The sequence below is a fragment of the Triturus cristatus genome, chromosome 12 (assembly GCF_964204655.1).
Source record: "Triturus cristatus chromosome 12, aTriCri1.1, whole genome shotgun sequence".
Classification (NCBI taxonomy): Eukaryota; Metazoa; Chordata; class Amphibia; order Caudata; family Salamandridae; genus Triturus; species Triturus cristatus.
The window spans coordinates 514344286-514361666 of NC_140595.1; the positions used below are offsets into that span (position 1 = coordinate 514344286).

The 17381-nt window shown below is 48.6% G+C and overlaps 1 protein-coding gene across 7 annotated transcripts in view; it reads left to right on the plus strand.

Annotated features, from left to right (window-relative positions):
* Positions 1 to 17381, plus strand: part of CHD9 (chromodomain helicase DNA binding protein 9) — a 1905864-nt gene that overhangs the window by 552073 nt on the left and 1336410 nt on the right. For all 7 annotated transcript variants that reach the window (XM_085637757.1, XM_085637759.1, XM_085637761.1 and 4 more), the window contains 2 exons: positions 15256 to 15342; positions 15986 to 16123. In XM_085637757.1, the coding sequence (XP_085493883.1) occupies positions 15256 to 15342; positions 15986 to 16123 (225 nt within the window). The remainder of the gene's footprint in view (positions 1 to 15255; positions 15343 to 15985; positions 16124 to 17381) is intronic.

The window sequence follows — 17381 nt, forward strand, 5'->3', positions numbered from 1 at the left end:
GATTCTTAAGGGGCCAGTGATCCTAAATGCCCTAGGCATTGTCTGTAGAATTGTCGTGGTTCTTATACCACTTTAATATACGGTTTGGTCCCCCCCCTGGGGCCCTATGATTCCAGTGCTATTTATTGTATCTATCAATGCTTGTTTGAATTGTAACTTTGCCTCAGCCTCATAAAGAGACTTGTGGGATTCGGTTTAGAATAAATACATATATTTAATATATATACCTGTGTGGGCTACTCTTTCATTTGGTCATTCAAGAGGTCAGAAACATCCAATGATTCACGAGTGGGTGGGGTCGGTACACAAATTTAGGTCCTTGGATAAATCTAGAGGAGTATGCAAACGTACCGAGCATTGGGATCTATGGGATAATCTCAGATGGTAGGGTAGGAAGGGTTGTCCAATGATTTAACACCGCAATCAAAACCGTTGGCTCATAGATGCAGTAACCAAAATTTTTGATCTATGAAATTGGTGGTATTGAAGCAAGGCCTCAAATTCTACTACAAGGGCGGCTAAACTCAAGAAGACCTGATTGCACTTAATAAGGTCGCATAAATGAGGACAAAAAAAAAAAAAGTTATCTATGGTAAAACAATAAGCTTAACACTCCTTCAAGACTTAGCCTGAAGGCTGCTCTCCCCAGCTACCACTAGGATAGCTTTCTTTAAAGGTTGTCTTAAACCTATCAATAAGAGTCGAATTGGACTGGTGCAAGTTGTCCCCTATAACTAGGAGACCGCATATGCCAGGCCAACTTCTCACAAGGAGGATTTCATCCTAGACACATTTGACACCACACATAGGACCACCTCCATATTGCCTATGCTAAAAGGTGTTATAAAACATGCGCCGGAGGTCTTTAAGGACCCATTCAGGGCCAGGGTCATTAACCCGCGCATTGAGAAAAAATATAAAGCCGCTCCAACAGACCCCTCCTACATCAGAGGGCCTGCACCACTAGATTCTTTGGTGGTATCCACAGCACGAAAAAGGGCCAACTCTCAGGCGTCAGGTGATGCACCACCACCTGACAAAGAGTCTAAACTCCTGGACACATCAGGCAAACGTACTACAGCTCAAGCGGCCAATATATGGCGTATCGCCAATACACAAGCGCTACTAGCCCCATTATGATGAGCTAGAAGCCATAATGCACCATCTCCCTGATAAATACAAAGCTATGGCCAATGAGCTAATTCAGGAGGGCAATACAATTACTAATACCTCCATATGTTGTGCCTTAGACGCAGCAGACACAGCCTCTAGGGCTATCAATACGAGTGTCCTCCTCCGTCGCCATGCCTGGCTAAGGATATCCGGTTTTAAACCGGAGGTACAAACCTCCATCCTCAACCATCCCTTTGGCCAGGAACATCTGTTTGGCCCCAAAGTGGATGACGCCCTGGAGAAAATGAAAAAGGATACGGACACGGCAAAATCCATGGGAGCCTTACAATCTCACCCTCCCAGACGCTCCTTTCGCCGCTCTTCCTATCGGTGCACATCCAGAGGCTACTCCTCAGACTCCGCTTCCACTACATACAAATCCCCTACTCAGTCCACGTTTACAAGGGGTTACCAAAGAGGCGGCTACAGGGGCAACAATAACAAAGGCAGAGGCAAAACAAATACCGCCTGCTCTGCCACCGCGCCTCCCCAATGACTTCCCTCCACTTCCCCCAGACCATCACACTCCGGTCGGGGGCAGACTCCAACATTTCCTTCCTGTCTGGTCTACCATCATATCAGACAAATGGGTAACACAAATAATTCGGTCAGGCTACTGCCTACAACTAACATCTACCCCCCCCAAACATTCCACCCAGACAATGCCCAATGTCACCAGAACATCTACGGCTACTCAAGCAGGAGGTAATATCCCTCCTAGACAAGGAGGCAATAGAACATGTTCCAGCCAACCAACAAAATATGGGGGTCTACTCCCTGTATTTTCTCATACCAAAAAGGGACGAAACTCTACGGCCCATCCTAGACCTTCGGCCCCTTAACACATACATACACTCAGACCACTTTCATATGGTGACGCTTCAGCAGGTACTTCCGCTACTTTCCCAAAACGACTTCCTCACCACTTTGGACCTAAAAGATGCTTACTTCCACATTCCAGTGCACAAGGCCCACAGGAAGTACCTCCGATTTGTAGTGGACGGCCAACACTACCAATTCAAAGTGCTCCCGTTCGGAGTCACAACCGCACCACGAGTATTCACCAAATGCCTAGCAGTGGTGGCAGCACATCTGCGAAGACAACACATTCACGTCTTCACTTACCTAGACGACTGGCTGATAAAAGCCAGTTCATACAATCAGTGTGTACAACACACACACACCACCATCCAGCTACTTCATCAGCTGGGCTTCACGGTAAACCACGAAAAGTCCCATCTCCACCCATCCCACGTAAAACAATATCTAGTTGCCACTATAGACACCTCATAAGCGCTCTCCTACCCCAATCCTGCCAGGATTGCAAGCATCCAGGCACTACGCGCAAAATTTATAGCACAACACCCCCTTCCAGCTCGGGTGGTCATGCAACTAATAGGGATGATGGCCTCTTGCATCTTCATAGTACCTCACGCAAGACTCTAGATGCGTCCTCTCCAAGAGTGCTTAGCGCACCAATGGAACCAGGTCCAGGGTCAATTAACAGATCTGGTGTTGGTAGACGGTCGTACCCATCGCTCTCTGCAGTGGTGGACTACCTCAAACCTTTCCAAAGGTCGTCCGTTTCTGGACCCGGTTCCACAGATAGTACTAACAGACGCATCGCTCTCCGGCTGGGGAGCTCATCTATTACTTCTCACCATGCAAGGCAAGTGGTCACCTCAACAGAAGCTACACCATATCAATCATCTGGAGTTACTAGCAATCTTCCTAGCCCTAAAATCCTTTCAGACACAAATTTTGGGCAAAGCAGTCCTAATCCGCACAGACAACATGACAGCCATGTATTATATTCAAAAACAAGGCGGGACACACTCTCCACAGCTCTCTCAATTAGCACAGAGCATATGGAGATGGGCCATACCCCGGAAAATCTTTCTCCTAGCCCAGCATGTCCCAGGAGTACAAAACACTATAGCAGATCTACTCCGCAGACAAACACAACAACTCCACGAGTGGGAACTTCACCCACAAGTTCTTCACCCATACTTTCAAATGTGGGGGCATCCACAGATAGACCTTTTCGCCACCCACGAAAATAAAAAATGCCCAAGCTTCGCCGCCAGATACCCACACCCATTGTCCAAAGGCAATGCGATATGGATGAACTGGTCAGGCAGATTTGCCTACGCTTTTCCGCCTCTCCCACTAATTCCATTAGTAGTGCGCAAACTACAACAGCACTCCCTCATTAGTAGCGCCAACTTGGGTCAGACAACCGTGGTACACCACACTACTGGAACTATCGGTAGTACCACATCAAAAATGACGCCTCTCTCCACACCTCCTAACCCAGAACCATGGAGAGATCAGACACCCGGACCCAGCTCAGCTCAATCTTGCGATCTGGCTCCTGAAATCCTAGATTTTGGGTACCTAAATCTTCCCCCTGACTGTATGAACGTCATCAAAGAAGCTAGGCACCCTACCACTAGAGCGCACTACGCCGCCAAGTGGAAACGTTTTGTAATCTATTGCCATAACAACACCATCAATCCACTAGATGTGTCCATTCAACACATCATAGGCTACTTGCTCCACCTACAATAGTGCAATCTGGAATATACGTCCATTCGACTACACCTAGCAGCCATAGCAGCTTACCTACAAAACAGGCAACATGTCTCGCTCTTTAGAGTACCTGCCATTAAAGCCTTCATGGAAGGCCTTAAAAGAATAATTCCCCCCCAGAGTACCACCCTCACCTGTGTGGAACCTAAATATCGTTCTTACCAGACTAATGGGACCTCCTTTTGAACCCCTACACAAATGTGAACTTCAATTCTTAACATGGAAAACCGCCTTTCTTGTAGCCATCACTTCCCTCAGAAGGGTCAGTGAGATACAAGCATTTACTATTCAAGAACCTTTTCTGCAAATGCACCATAATAAGGTGGATCTTCGTACCAACCCAAAATTCCTTCCCAAAGTCATTTCTCCTTTCCACCTAAACCAATCGGTAGAACTACCAGTATTCTTCTCGCAACCACAAACTGTTGCAGAAAGAGCTCTTCACACACTAGATGTCAAACGAGCTTTACTCTACTACATCGAGAGAACACAACCTTTCCTTTAAGACCAAACAGTTGTTTGTCTCTTTCTCCCCACCACACAAAGGCAACCCCATCTCCAAGTCAGGAATAGCTAGGTGGATTGTCAAATGTATTCAAATTTGCTACAATAAAGCAAAACGAACGCTATCCGTTCCCCCTAAAGCCCATTCTACACGTAAAATAGGGGCTTCAATGGCTTTTCTGGGTAACATCCCATTAGATATCATCTGCAAAGCAGCTACATGGTCAACACCGCACACTTTCACCAAACACTATTGTGTAGATGTGCAAACTAAGCAACAAGCTAGTGTGGGCCAGGCTGTACTCAAAACATTATTTCAAACCACTGCAACAGATACGGGTGGTCGCCGCTAACGGTGGGTACTGCTATATAATCTATGCACAAGTGTGTAATCTGCAGCTCATATGCCTCGAACGGAATATGCTACTTACCAGTATGCATCTGTTCTTGGCATGTAGAGCTGCAGATCTACACACGCCCACCCGCTTTCCCGGCTACCTGTATCTGTTCCAGCTTATCTTATTTAGATAACACACACATGGGCATCTTCACTGTTACTACGCTCCATCTTTCCCTGCTGGCGAAAAACAATCTGAGGATGGAGCCGAAACCCATGCGCAATACGATCCAAGGGGGGAGTCACCGAACTCGTGACTTCCAAAAACTTTCCAAGAGGAAAAACAAACTGCAAACATCCGGGCCCAACACCAGATGGCGATCTATGCACAAGTGTGTAGATCTGCAGCTCTACATGCCAAGAACAGATGCATACTGGTAAGTAGCATATTCCTTTCTTCCAGGTATGTCCCCATGAGTGCATGGTCTCCCAAGAGTTCCCCATTAAAATACTGAAAGCATCATAGGAAGGAGAAATCTTCCTCCTTGAGCAATTGGTTCAATTCCAGGTGCTGGGCTTCTCCATTGATTCAGATTCCGAAGCTGCCAAATTTTGGACCTTGTCTGCTTTCCACACTCAGGTGGAGATCTTCTGTCAGGCCATGTTTGACTTCATTAGGACCGCTACAGCACACGGTGGGCCACTCCAGGCAACGTATGTTTAAACAAAGGGATCCACCCTCATACAGATGAGAAAGTATGTCCTTCCAGAAATCGTGTGTCTCCTACGTTCAAGGAAAGCACACAGCTTTGTTAAAATACCACTCACCCACCGAAAGCGCCCTTGGTGGCATGCTTCATCATGCGAGACGGGGCGTGCTGTGACCTGCGAATATGCGGGAGAACTGATTTTGAACAATTTTGTGTGGTGTAAGAATGAGTGGAAGGGTCAGCAGTGGTTGAGTGAAAGTGATGAATGATTAAAAAATACCTATCTGAAAGACACACGTTGGTTAGATTCCTTACCTTAGAATATCCTCAGGCGTCAGGCTGGATCCGGAAAGATTTTTCGTCGGCAGTACCCTTGCGCGTCGGTAGGCGTCGTCTTCGACTCCGCGTCCGTCGTCGTGATCGGCGGGAGTACTTAGACGCTGCCCTCGCGCGCTGACGTCAGTTATTCTTTTTTCCGCGCCAGTAAGGGCAGATCCGAGAAGAGCATACCCTTTAGTCACTTTATGACTAACTTTTTGGATTTTTTTGGTCTATTCTTTTGAGTCGACCTAGAATCCTGGTGCCGGTAGGGATGCCCGGTTTCAAGCCGTGTGACGCCTGTCACCGACTGATGTCGGTTACCGATCACCGTCTGTGTCTCTACTGCCTTGGGGCCGACCATGATGACCAGTCGTGCCCCAACTGCCGGGCCTTGACTTCGAAGGCTAGGCAGGAGCGGTCCCGCAAGCTCCTCGAGATCCGGCATTCGGCTCATCACCGCTAGTCGGGTTCGAAGTCCTCGCATTCAGGTAAGTCGAGGCACAATAAGAAGTCGAAGAAGCAACATCGCTCTTCTAACTCCCCTCACTGGTCGCGCGACTTGGGTTTGGGTGTCACCACCCGCACGGCTCCGGAGCTGCAGGAGTCGCATCCGACCCCATAGCCTCCGGTCCCTGGGCCTAATGCGACTTCGGGCGAGATTCGGGACTTCCTCGTGGCCATGAGGAGTCTCGTTCCGCCGTCGAGCCCTGCCGGCGCACCTTCGGGCCCCGCAGGCCCGACTGGGAGGCCTAGCGAGCCGGCGGTTTCGGCCCCGGCGCCGTTGTAGACTTCGGTCCCGACGCCACAGGTCCCCGTGGGATCCAGGCCTGGATCCCGGTCGACGCCTTACAACCCCTCCGCCGGTGCCGACCCCGGCGCCGTTTTCGGACGACTCCGTCCCCAGTTTTAGCCCCGGTCCGGGTCCGGCGCCGTCTCCCGCGCAGATGGATGAGCATTTCATCTACCACCCGGCTCCGTCCTTCCTAGTCCGACCTTTCAGGCCCATTCCACGCCTCTGGGAGGCAGAGTTCGCCATCACCTGCTCCACTGGCGTACCATCACGTCGGACAGATGGGTGCTGCAAATCATCCGAAGGGGCTACTCCCTCCCCTTCGAGGCGACCCCTCCAACCATGCCACCGTAGTACCACCGCATGTCGGGGGATCACTTGCAACTTCTGCTGGAGAAAGTTATGGCCCTCTTGGCCAAGAGGGCCTTGGAGCGCGTTCCTGGCCCAGAAGTAGGACGGGGTTGTTACTCCCACTACTTTCTGGTTTCCAAGAAGGGCAAGGGGGGGGCCTACGCCCGATCTTGGATCAAAGGAGCGTCAACGCCTTCCTCCGGAAGGAGAAGTTCAAGATGCTCACTTTAGCTCAGGTTCTGGCTGCCCTCGACCCTGGAGACTGGATGGTAGCGTTGGACTTGCAGGATGCGTATTTCCACATCCTCGTCCTGCCGGCCCACCGGCGTTACCTGCAGTTCACGGTAGGCCACGAGCACTTTCAGTTTACTGTGCTCCCCTTCGGCCTCACCAGTTCCCCTCGGGTGTTCACGGAAGTGATGGCGGTGGTCGCAGCTCATCTGCGCAGATTAGGGGTTCCAGTCTTCCCCCTATCTCGACGACTGGTTGTTGAAGGCGGGCTCGCCCCAGGCAGTCGTCTCCCACCTCCAGACTACGGCCGACCTCCTGCATTTGCTGGGGTTCTCCATCAACGTGCCGAAGTCGCATCTGAGTCCCTCCCAGATGCTCCTTTTCATTGGAGTGGTTCTGGACTCTGCGCTGTTTCGGGTCTATCCTCCCGAACAGCGGGTTCGGGATATTCAGGCTCTGATTCCGATCTTTCAGCCTTTATCCAGAGTTTCGGTCAGGATGGTCCTGCGGCTGCTGGGTCTGATGGCCTCCTGCATCCTGCTGGTACATCACCCCAGATGGCGGATGCGGGCTCTGCATTGGTTCCTGAAGTTCCAGTGGGCTCAACATCAGGGCAACCTGTCCGACCACGTCCTGATCTCGGAGGGCACTGCAAGACAGTTGCAGTGGTGGCTCACGGACCTCGATTGGGTCAGTGGCAGATCCCTCCCTACCCTAACCGGAGCATGTAGTGGTGACGGATGCGTCCCTCCTGGGATGGGGGGGCCACATAGGAGAGGCGGAGATCGGAGGCCTCTGGTCCCCGGCAGAGTCCGGGCTCCATATCAACCTATTGGAGCTGCAGGCTGTGAGAAGTTGGCCTGATATATGGTGTCACTAGTTCTAGTGTACACCTTGTATCAGTCCAAACAACCCTTATGGTGTTTGGTTGTAAAGTCAACCTTATAGACCAGCTATCCTAGTGGTAGCATGGACAAGAGCAGTCTTAGGCTAAACTCTGTATGGCATGTGAAGCCAGCTGTTATACCATTTGCAACCCCCTGAATACCAAATGAAAGGACACCACAACAGATATATTATAAAAATAGAATGGATTTATTCTAGTCAAAATACCCTCAGCACTCTATGAGATTCGAGGGAAGTACAACACAGTCTTATTTAAGCATACATAAGTCACACAGGTAAGTAATACAGTTAGGCCCTAGGGGCCATGCAAACCATATACTAAGTAAGTGGTATAAGAACCACTGTCACGAACACAGGTTAGGCCTAGGCCTTGGGAATCGCTGGGGCTACACTATCCTATCAGTTGCTAGGCAGTGGGAGGTCCACGAGATTCAGGTGCAGAGTGGAAACACTCACGCGTAATGCGTTAAAGTCGATAGAAATAGTAGTATTTAGAAATTAAGAGTTTTAGGACACTTCGGAAGGAACTAGGAGTTAGAGACTTGGAAACTAGACACTAGGATAGTCAATATCCTTGTGAGCACCAGAGTACTCAAGTTACCTAGCCCACGGGCTGCGGGTGCATAGGTGTGAACTTGCGTCGGGTTTCGTCCTCGACTCCTATGGATGCCTGAAGAAAAGATGCAAACAGGCAGTCAGTGAAGAGTGTCCGGTGGATTCCAGGGATGGAATCAAGAAGGAGGATACCTGTAAGCAGAGGGGACAGAGTCTAGGTCACCAGCCAGGAGCCGGGAAGGAACCAGGAAGGAACCAGGCGATGTCGTGAAGATGCAGGTGAAGAGGTGAAGCTTGTCGCAGCAGCCACGGGTACCAGGAGACGTCGAGGACGACCAGAACCAGGAGGCGAGCTGTCCCACTAGGGCTCTTGCTGTTAGCGGCGTCGATGTCGAGTTGGGACACAACAAGCCTTGGCAAGCGCAACCCACGCAGAATGAAGGATTCGCTTCTGTTGCAGACCAGGAAGGCCTGAGGTGCATCTCTTTGACAGGGAAGCAAGGGCCAGTCTGGAGGAGCCAAACCAGTGGTGGAAAGTCAAGGGTTCGTCGTCGCAGAGGTTACTAGCCAACGGGCAAGCAACCGGACAGACGCGTCGAGCAGGTAAATGCAGAAGGGCCCCACGCAGAACTCATGGAGTGTGGAGGGCTGATCTTCGGTGCAGATGGTACTCGGGGTTGGGGCTTCTCAATCCCCAGAGCACAATTTAGAGGATGCCTCAGAAGCTGCGCTGGAAGCAAGTAGCCAATTTTCCCAGGTAGCTGGTCCCACGTCTCTCGTCGCCTCCACGGATCTCAGCTTTGCTGTGGATGTGGATCAGGGTCGGAGAAGTCTGGAAGTCAAGGCGCTGGTCGGGCTCTGCAGTCTGTTCCTCGTAGAACTTTAGGCAAAGCAAACGGCAGGTCGCTTGATGGTGCCTGTTTGCACAGGGTGGCCACTCCTTGGCCACAAGGGAGATTCTTCAGTCTTCTTCCGTAGTCTAATGTCGAAGGTCCAGAGTTTCTGTTCAAGTTTCAGTTATCAGGATAATCCTAAGTCCTACGGACTCAGCTCCCACTCTTATACTAATCTGGGGAGCTGGGTTACCTGCTATGTCCCTCCTATGGGTGGGACCAGGGAGGGGGGTGGTTACACCCCCTTCCCTTTGTCCAGTTTCGCACCAGGACTGGGGCTGGAGTGCCCCAGCACCGGTTTGAACCGGACTATGCATGGGACACCTTGTGTGCCCCAGGCAGTGTCTAGTTTCATTCATCCCTCCCTGCCCCAATACACTAAGCTCTGTCTAGGGTGGTGCTAGCACCTCCCAAGGCAGGTCACCTATTGTCCAAGCCTCCCTTGCTGGAAGGACTCCCAGCAGCAGGAGGTCAGACTTGTGTCTGTGGCAGCAGCATCCATTTTGTGATGCTGGGGCTCTGGTTAACTTTAACCGGGTAGTAGGTCTTCAAAATGTCTTCTCCCTATAGAAGGGAGGAATACTATCCTCATCGCCAGAAATGGTGTGGGGGTAGTATTCCAATGTGTTAGACACCTTACACGACATGTTTTGATAAAGCCAAACCATAGTTACCATAACCGCGAGGATTATAAGGCACTTTAAGAGTATATGGTAGGCGATATCATAGAACAGCTATAAGGACATGGTTCCGAAAGCTGCAGACAGGCTCAGCTCATGCTAGAGCACCATCTCACATGTTACCAAGCACTCTGCCTTCAGGATTGTTAAGGCCTGCCATAGGAGTGACTGATAGGTTACCCATGTGTCTATATATAAGGTAGGTATAGGAATACTACACCTAAGCAAGGGGTGATTACACGACCTTGCTCCAGCTGAGTGATCAGCCAGTTGTGTCATAATGGAAGGCCAGCCAGGTGTGGCAAAATACATGCTGAAGCCCCTGGTAGACCTAGGGTACACCTATGCCCTGGGTGCTTAAGGTACACTGTACAGGGCCCTAGAAGGTGATCCTTACCAATTGGGTTATGTACCTAAAGTACATAGTATGAATTTAGAGCGAGAACAGCTGGGCTGTGGGTCTGATTAGCAGGCCCACAGCCACATCTAAGTCGAAAACCAGTGAAGCAAAAGCAAAAAGTGGGGGTGAACATAGAAAGCAGACCCTACTCTCCTACACAGGCGATCCGGCTTGCACTGAAGGCATTCCTTCCCTCTGTACGGGGAATTAGTGCAGGTGTTCACGGACAACACCACCGCCATATGGTATTGCAACAAACAGGGTGGGGTGGGGTCGTGGACCCTTTGTCAGGAGGCTCTGCGCCTCTGGACATGGCTGAAACATCAGGGTATCCCCATGGTGGTTCAACACCTGGCGGGCTCTCTGTATGCCAGGGCGGACAAACTCAGCCGCCGGTGCATGATGGATCACGATTGGTGTCTGAACTCTGACATGGCGCAAGGCCTCTTTCAGTGATGGGGAGAGCCTTGGTTAGATCTATTCGCCACCGAAGAGAACGCGCAATGTCATCAGTTCTGCGCGTTGGATATTCCAATGCGGCACTCGCTCGGAGACGCTTTTCGTCGCGAGTGGAGTTGCAGTCTGTTGTTTGCCTTTCCGCCTATACCACTTCTGCCATGAGTGCTGAAGAAGATCAGGCGCGACCGGGCTCAAGTCATCCTTGTGGCTCCGGATTGGGCACGAAGATACTGGTATCCCGAGTCTGTCAATCGATCCCCCGATTCGACTGCCTCTTCAGGAGGACCTTCTGTCGCAGCATCAGGGGACGGTCCTCCACCCGAACCTGTCCAGCCTCCACCTCCATGCATGGCGATTGAGCGGCGACAGTTGATGCCATTTGACTTGCCTCCTGAAGTCTGTGATGTCATTCTGGCAGACAGGCGTCCCTTCACTAAAATGGTATACGCCTGCAGGTGGAACAAATTTGTGGCATGGTGCACAGCAAAGGCTGTTGATCCCCTTTCCTCCCCTCTCTCTGAAGTTCTCCTCTTTCTTCTTTCTCTCGCCCAGCAGGGCTCTGCTCTGGGCACCCTCAAGGGATATCTTTCAGCTGTTTCTGCCTTTTTACGGCTTCCTGATCAGCCTTCTCTTTTCAAGTCCCCTGTTTTTGCAAGATTCTTCAAAGGCATTACTCACATGTTTCCTCCTGTCCCTTTCGTAATGCCTCAGTGGGACTTGAACCTAGTGTTAACCTATATGATGTGCGCTCCTTTTGAGCCACTTCATAATTGTCCTCTTCGTCTTCTGAGTCTTAAGACTGCTTTCCTGGTTGCCATCACCTCTGCCAGAAGAGTGAGTGAGCTCCAGCCTCTTTCTTCTAAACATCCTTTCCTCTCTGTCCATCCAGACAAGGTTGTTCTCAGGACTCGTCCTTCCTTTCTCCGTAAGGTGGTTACTGCCTTTCACATCGGCCAGTCTGTTACATTGCCCACCTTCTTTCCGCCTCCGCATCCCTCGAAAGAGGAAGAGAGGCTGCACCATCTGGACCCAAAACGTGCGCTCTCCTTCTATCTGGACAGCACGAAACAGTTCCGGGTGGACGACCAACTCTTCGTTGGCTACGTGGGCGCTAAGAACGGGCGGGTGGTGCACCAGCGAACCATCTCTCGGTGGGTCGTTTTGTGCATTAAGGCCGGTTATTCCTTGGCTAAGAAGGAAACTCCTATGGGGCTGAGGGCCCATTCCACTCGGGCCACAGCGGCTACTACAGCCCTGGGACGGGGAGTCCCTCTGCAGGACATTTGTCATGCGGCAACGTGGGCCTCGCTGCTCACGTTTGCCAAGCATTACTGCCTGGATAGCCAAGTGCGGAGAGACGGCTTTTTTGGCCTTTCCGTTCTCCAGGACTTCCTGGTGTGATCTTGGTTCGCAGACCCACCACCGGGGTTGGTATTGCTGGGGTTTCTATTCTAAGGTAAGGAAACTAACTAACTTGTTTCTTTCAGATGAACAAGTTACTTACTTTCGATAACGATATATCTGTAAGAAACATTAGTTAGATTCCTTACCGCCCCACCCATCCTCCCCATTCTGCGACCTGACATCTAGGGTTAAGTTATCCCTTAGAGGGCCCTAGATTCATGGCACCAGTGTCGGTTTCTTGCATGGCTCTGCGTTCCTGGCGCGGAAAGCTATGTAGAAGAACTGACGTTAGCGCGCGAGGGCGGCGTCTAAGTACTCTGTTATCCCGGCGATCACGACGATGGACGCTGAGTCGCAGCCGACGCCTACCGACGCGCAAGTGTACTGCGGATAAAAAATCTTTCCCGATCCAGCCTGACGCCTGGGGAGATTCTAAGGTAAGGAATCTAACTAAATAATGTTTCTTACAGATATATCGTTACCGAAGGTAAGTAACGTGTTCGGCTATGCAGAAAAATAAACTTTAATATTCCTATAAGCTGGTATTATTAAAAGTGGGGAAAGAAGCGGAGGTACTATGCTATAATGGGCAGTACTTCGTTTGTCGACATGTTTCGAAGCCCTGACTTCTCATCAGGACCTAGACAGAGCCCTTCAACACTCTAAATGCTGGTGATAGATAAATACTATATCCGAAAAACACTAGTTAATGTACATAATATTAATCATGCACTTTGATACTGTACCCTAATAGGTATTTTTCTCTTGTTATGGGTATTTTTAATTCCCATCTCTTGCCCCATGAGCCTGTTGAACAGGAGGAGAGGAGCACCTGTAGTCAAACAGTCATCAAGGTTACTGACTCGTCTGGATACTACCTCACCGTGGCTCAGAGGAACCCTTTCTCATCTGTATGAGGGTGGATCCCTTTGTTTAAACATACTTTGACTAGAGGAGGACGTATCCACATCTTATGCTCTTGGAGCACCACCTCTTCACTCACCCTTTTTTGGTTTTCTGATACCACTCCAGGCAACGCCAGCTGTTCCAATACCCATACCTCCTGACTCCAATGCCAGCAAAAGCTCAGGGCTTTGCATCTAAAGAAAAGTTGAAGAATGTAGTGCCATTTCCTCTGTCTGGTGCCATCCATGACATCCACCTTAGAGATGGTTTCTTCACAATCCCCAAAAGCTGCAGCTGTAGATGTGGAGATTAGGCTGCACCAGCTAGAGTCTTTGTGCTTCTGTTACAAATTTGTAGTTGTCTTCTTGGCTGCCAGAAAACACACTGCAAAATCCATTGATGTGGGTCTCTGGATACATTTGAGTAGTCTGTGGATGATGAGGCTTAGAGTAGATTGTGGCTACAGTCAAGGGTTACCCGATTGCTATGCTGGCTTTCATTTATCATTCTGATCATGCGTCCTTGTTTTGGTCCCTTTTAGTGCCACATTTCTGCAATGTTGTCCTTTGGCGAATAGAGAACCCTCCTTTCTCCTGGTCCATTTACTATAGTGAATATTGGATGCTCTGTGCAAAAAAGCCTTCAACCTTGGCAGTCTTGCGCTTGGCCTGTGTTAATGATACTTGACTCTTGTCAAGATATACTCACACTGTCTCTTAGTTGCTTTACTAGCGCATAGTTTGCTAGGCCACAAAAAAGGCCAAGCATCTTGTTACCTCAAGAAAAAAAGGTCTCAAAGCAAGCAATGCATTGATCTTGGGTACCATGGCATGTTTGGATCTAGGTGAAGACCTCTTGGCATAATGGGATACAGACAACAGGACTTTCAGATAGGAATTTTAATAGTAACTCCTGAATATGCTCCTCGATGGGCAACACCAGTTCAGCAAGAGAAATTACATTCCACTAGAGAGGTTTAAATAAAGTAGGGGTGATGGCTAGAGCACTTGCCTTTTCTTCTCCAAGTGGTTCCACCATCAATACTCTTAATTTAGGGTAGGCAGCCATAGCTAGACATTACCTACAGCAGCAACAACAAAGTTGCACCATTCTTTGTGCCTCAACAGCTATACATGTTTATGAAGAGGAAGGTAAGGATACCCTAATTTCTCCTTTATCACCACAATTCCAGAACCTCTCCGTAGTCTCCCAAAATGCCGATTTTTTTTTTTTTTTTTTTTTTTTGGGGGGGGGTGGGGGAGAGGGGTCAGGTGTGCATTCCGCCAGCAATGGCAAGAAATAACTTCAGACCAGTGGGTCTTTAAGATAGTATGAAAGAGTATGCAACACCACTGCTGAAGAAGGAACCCAAACTTATCCCGTCTCCACATAAACATCCTGAAGATGTGGTTTTGTCGCTTGCGGGCGAACGATTGATACTGCAAGTCTCGTCCTAGGTAGGGGGTTCTACTCTAAAGAATCCGATTTCGTAGTTGGGGACATGCCTCTATTTCATCTTAGAGCTCAGTCGTTATCAGATATTGATGTGTAGTTTGCTCAACTGCATGTTGTTGCTAATTTAAATGTGAAAAAACATGGGATGATGTATTCAAAAAATGAATGCTGCGCTAATGTCCCTCAGCTGGGAAGAGAATGTTTTTTTCAGCACCAGATGCATCACTTGGGCTTGCCTGTCTTGAAATCCAGAAGCTTCCAGTTTCTTGGGTGCTGATTTATTGAGCATCCTGCATTGCAGATGCCATCTTGTGGGCTCTTTCCTTCTCCATGCAGTAGTGGCTACTCGTATCTGCATCATGACCGTGGCCTCCTGCAGGATCAGATTGCTGACCAGCTGTTACTGTTTGATTTACCATGCATCAGAGTGTATCAATTCACTAAGGTAGTAGTAGTGCCTGGCTTTAAGTTATCCAGGATAGATTTTCACCGTACAGTGAATTGGCTGTTTCTATGCTAAATATGGTGAAGAGCGAATGTATTATCCGGTAGCAACATTTTTCTTATCATTTTACTTCTGATTTGCAGATGGAAGAAGAGTTTTTTAATCCAGATTATACTGAAGTGGATCGTGTGTTAGAAGTATCATTTTGTGAAGATAATGATACTGGGGAGGTAAGACTGATTACATGTATTTAGAGCAAGCTGTTATCGAACAGGCTGTTGCTAATTTTAACATAGAAAAACGTTTCTTTAGTCAGTCGGCAATTTAATAGTTTGATAAGTTACAACCAAATTGTAATGGTGACAACCTACATTAATGGAGAATACTACTTTGTATTGTCCCTTCCACTTTTGTCACTATAGAGCTCCAACTGCGTCTCATTGAGGCAGGGTCATACCCATCTGCCACTTCCATGGTGCAGTAAGGCTTTGATCTACTAGAAATATTTGTGGCTCATGTGGTCAAATGATGTGTTGAAGATATGAGAGGAAATGGAAAGTGATAGCACATGCAGGAAGTGATGGAGATTGAACACAGGACATGGGGACTTGGAGATAGCGTACGAAAGAACAAATAGGAGATGCCATTATTAGATGTATAGGAAGAGATCAGATAAGATTTACTTGAGAGCATGAAGTGGAGAGTGAATGCAAAGAAATGAAAGGGAGGGACAATACAGTTTCACTTGAGAGGTTGAACAACAAAGTAGTTGAGCTTTTGGTAGTTGTGCTGGTTCACAGATTGACAATTCCTTCCAAAATGTGACACACAGATTTATTCAACTAGATGATTGTGCCTTTTTTCTTTTTGCAGTCTGTTACGTACTACTTAGTTAAGTGGTGTTCATTGCCCTACGAAGATAGTACATGGGAACTAAAAGAAGATGTTGACCAAAGTAAAATAGATGAATTCGAACAACTGCAATCTTACAGGCCTGACCCAAGACGTGTGGTAAGATGATGCTTACTTGTTTTTTGTTTGATTTATTTGGAATATTAGTATTCCAACCACAAACTGCTATTTCAGAGAAGTTCAGCAATAATAAATAATGTAATGTTACAATGACAACACAGGCTCCTTGCTGCTCTTCTGAGGGTTTACAAATGGCTGCTAGCGGTAAAATGTTCTGTAATGTCCTGCTTGTTGTGATCTTTGAAAGCTTGAATGGGAAATGAGCAAGCTGGCATGTTTGCTTGGTATTGGTTGGCCTATGTTTTGTGTCGGTTGACCTATCTTGCTTTGCATGTTTGTGTGCTCGTGCGAATAGATGTCTAATAAATGCATGCTATCTGACGATGATGCATCGATTTAAATCTGGCAAAAACATGCACGTCTCAGCTGAATCCTTCTTCACATGTTAATAAAATTACATCTTTACTAGTTATACCTGATCCTGTAGTTCCTAAGCAGTGACAAATCCACTAATTTATTTGAGAGGTGGTGATAAAGTAAAGTCTCAAATTGACAGACATGGTGCCATAAACATTGTTATAGCATCTTTGATCTCCAGTTTCGTTAGCGGCTTGATCTTTGTACATTTGTCACTATAACCTGTTTTTATTAGGTGTCGCTGAGCCAGCGCATGCGCTGCTAGAAATTTAGCGTGTGTGTTTACAAAGTGCTTCCACAGGCTTTTGGTGGCCTAGCGCTTGCGTTTACGCGAGCGTGCACGCGCACAGCCGCTATCTGTCTCCCTTCCAGCGCGATCACTGCTCGTCCTCGCGATCACTTTCGCTTTCACCACGATTTTTTTCGCTTTCACCGCGATCACTTTCACGGCCGCGCGGCCGTTACTTTTACGGCCGCACGGCCAATGCTTGTTTCTATTTACTTTCTGCTCCTGAACTTTATAAAAAATTCGAAACAGCTCTTCATAGCGCTTCACGCACGTTCGTGCGTTTCCCTTTATCAGCGCGGTGACCCAGTTCACCTTTAACCATGGCTGTCGCTTCAGGAGACCCCACACCTGCATGTTGCATCTCATTCGCTGCACTTCATCTTTAAGTATGGCGGCCAAAAACCTTTTTTTTTTTTTTTGTCCGTGTTAGTTTTATTCTCCTCCCCCCACCCTGCTCTTTCACCATTACAGCGTCTGAGTACTGTAAAGAATGTAAATGTAAATGTGGGTGTACTTGTAAAGCGCGCTGTGACTCCATGGAGTATCCTGGCGCTGAAGACCGCTGGGGAACCCGTCCTGGGTTTCCCTGTG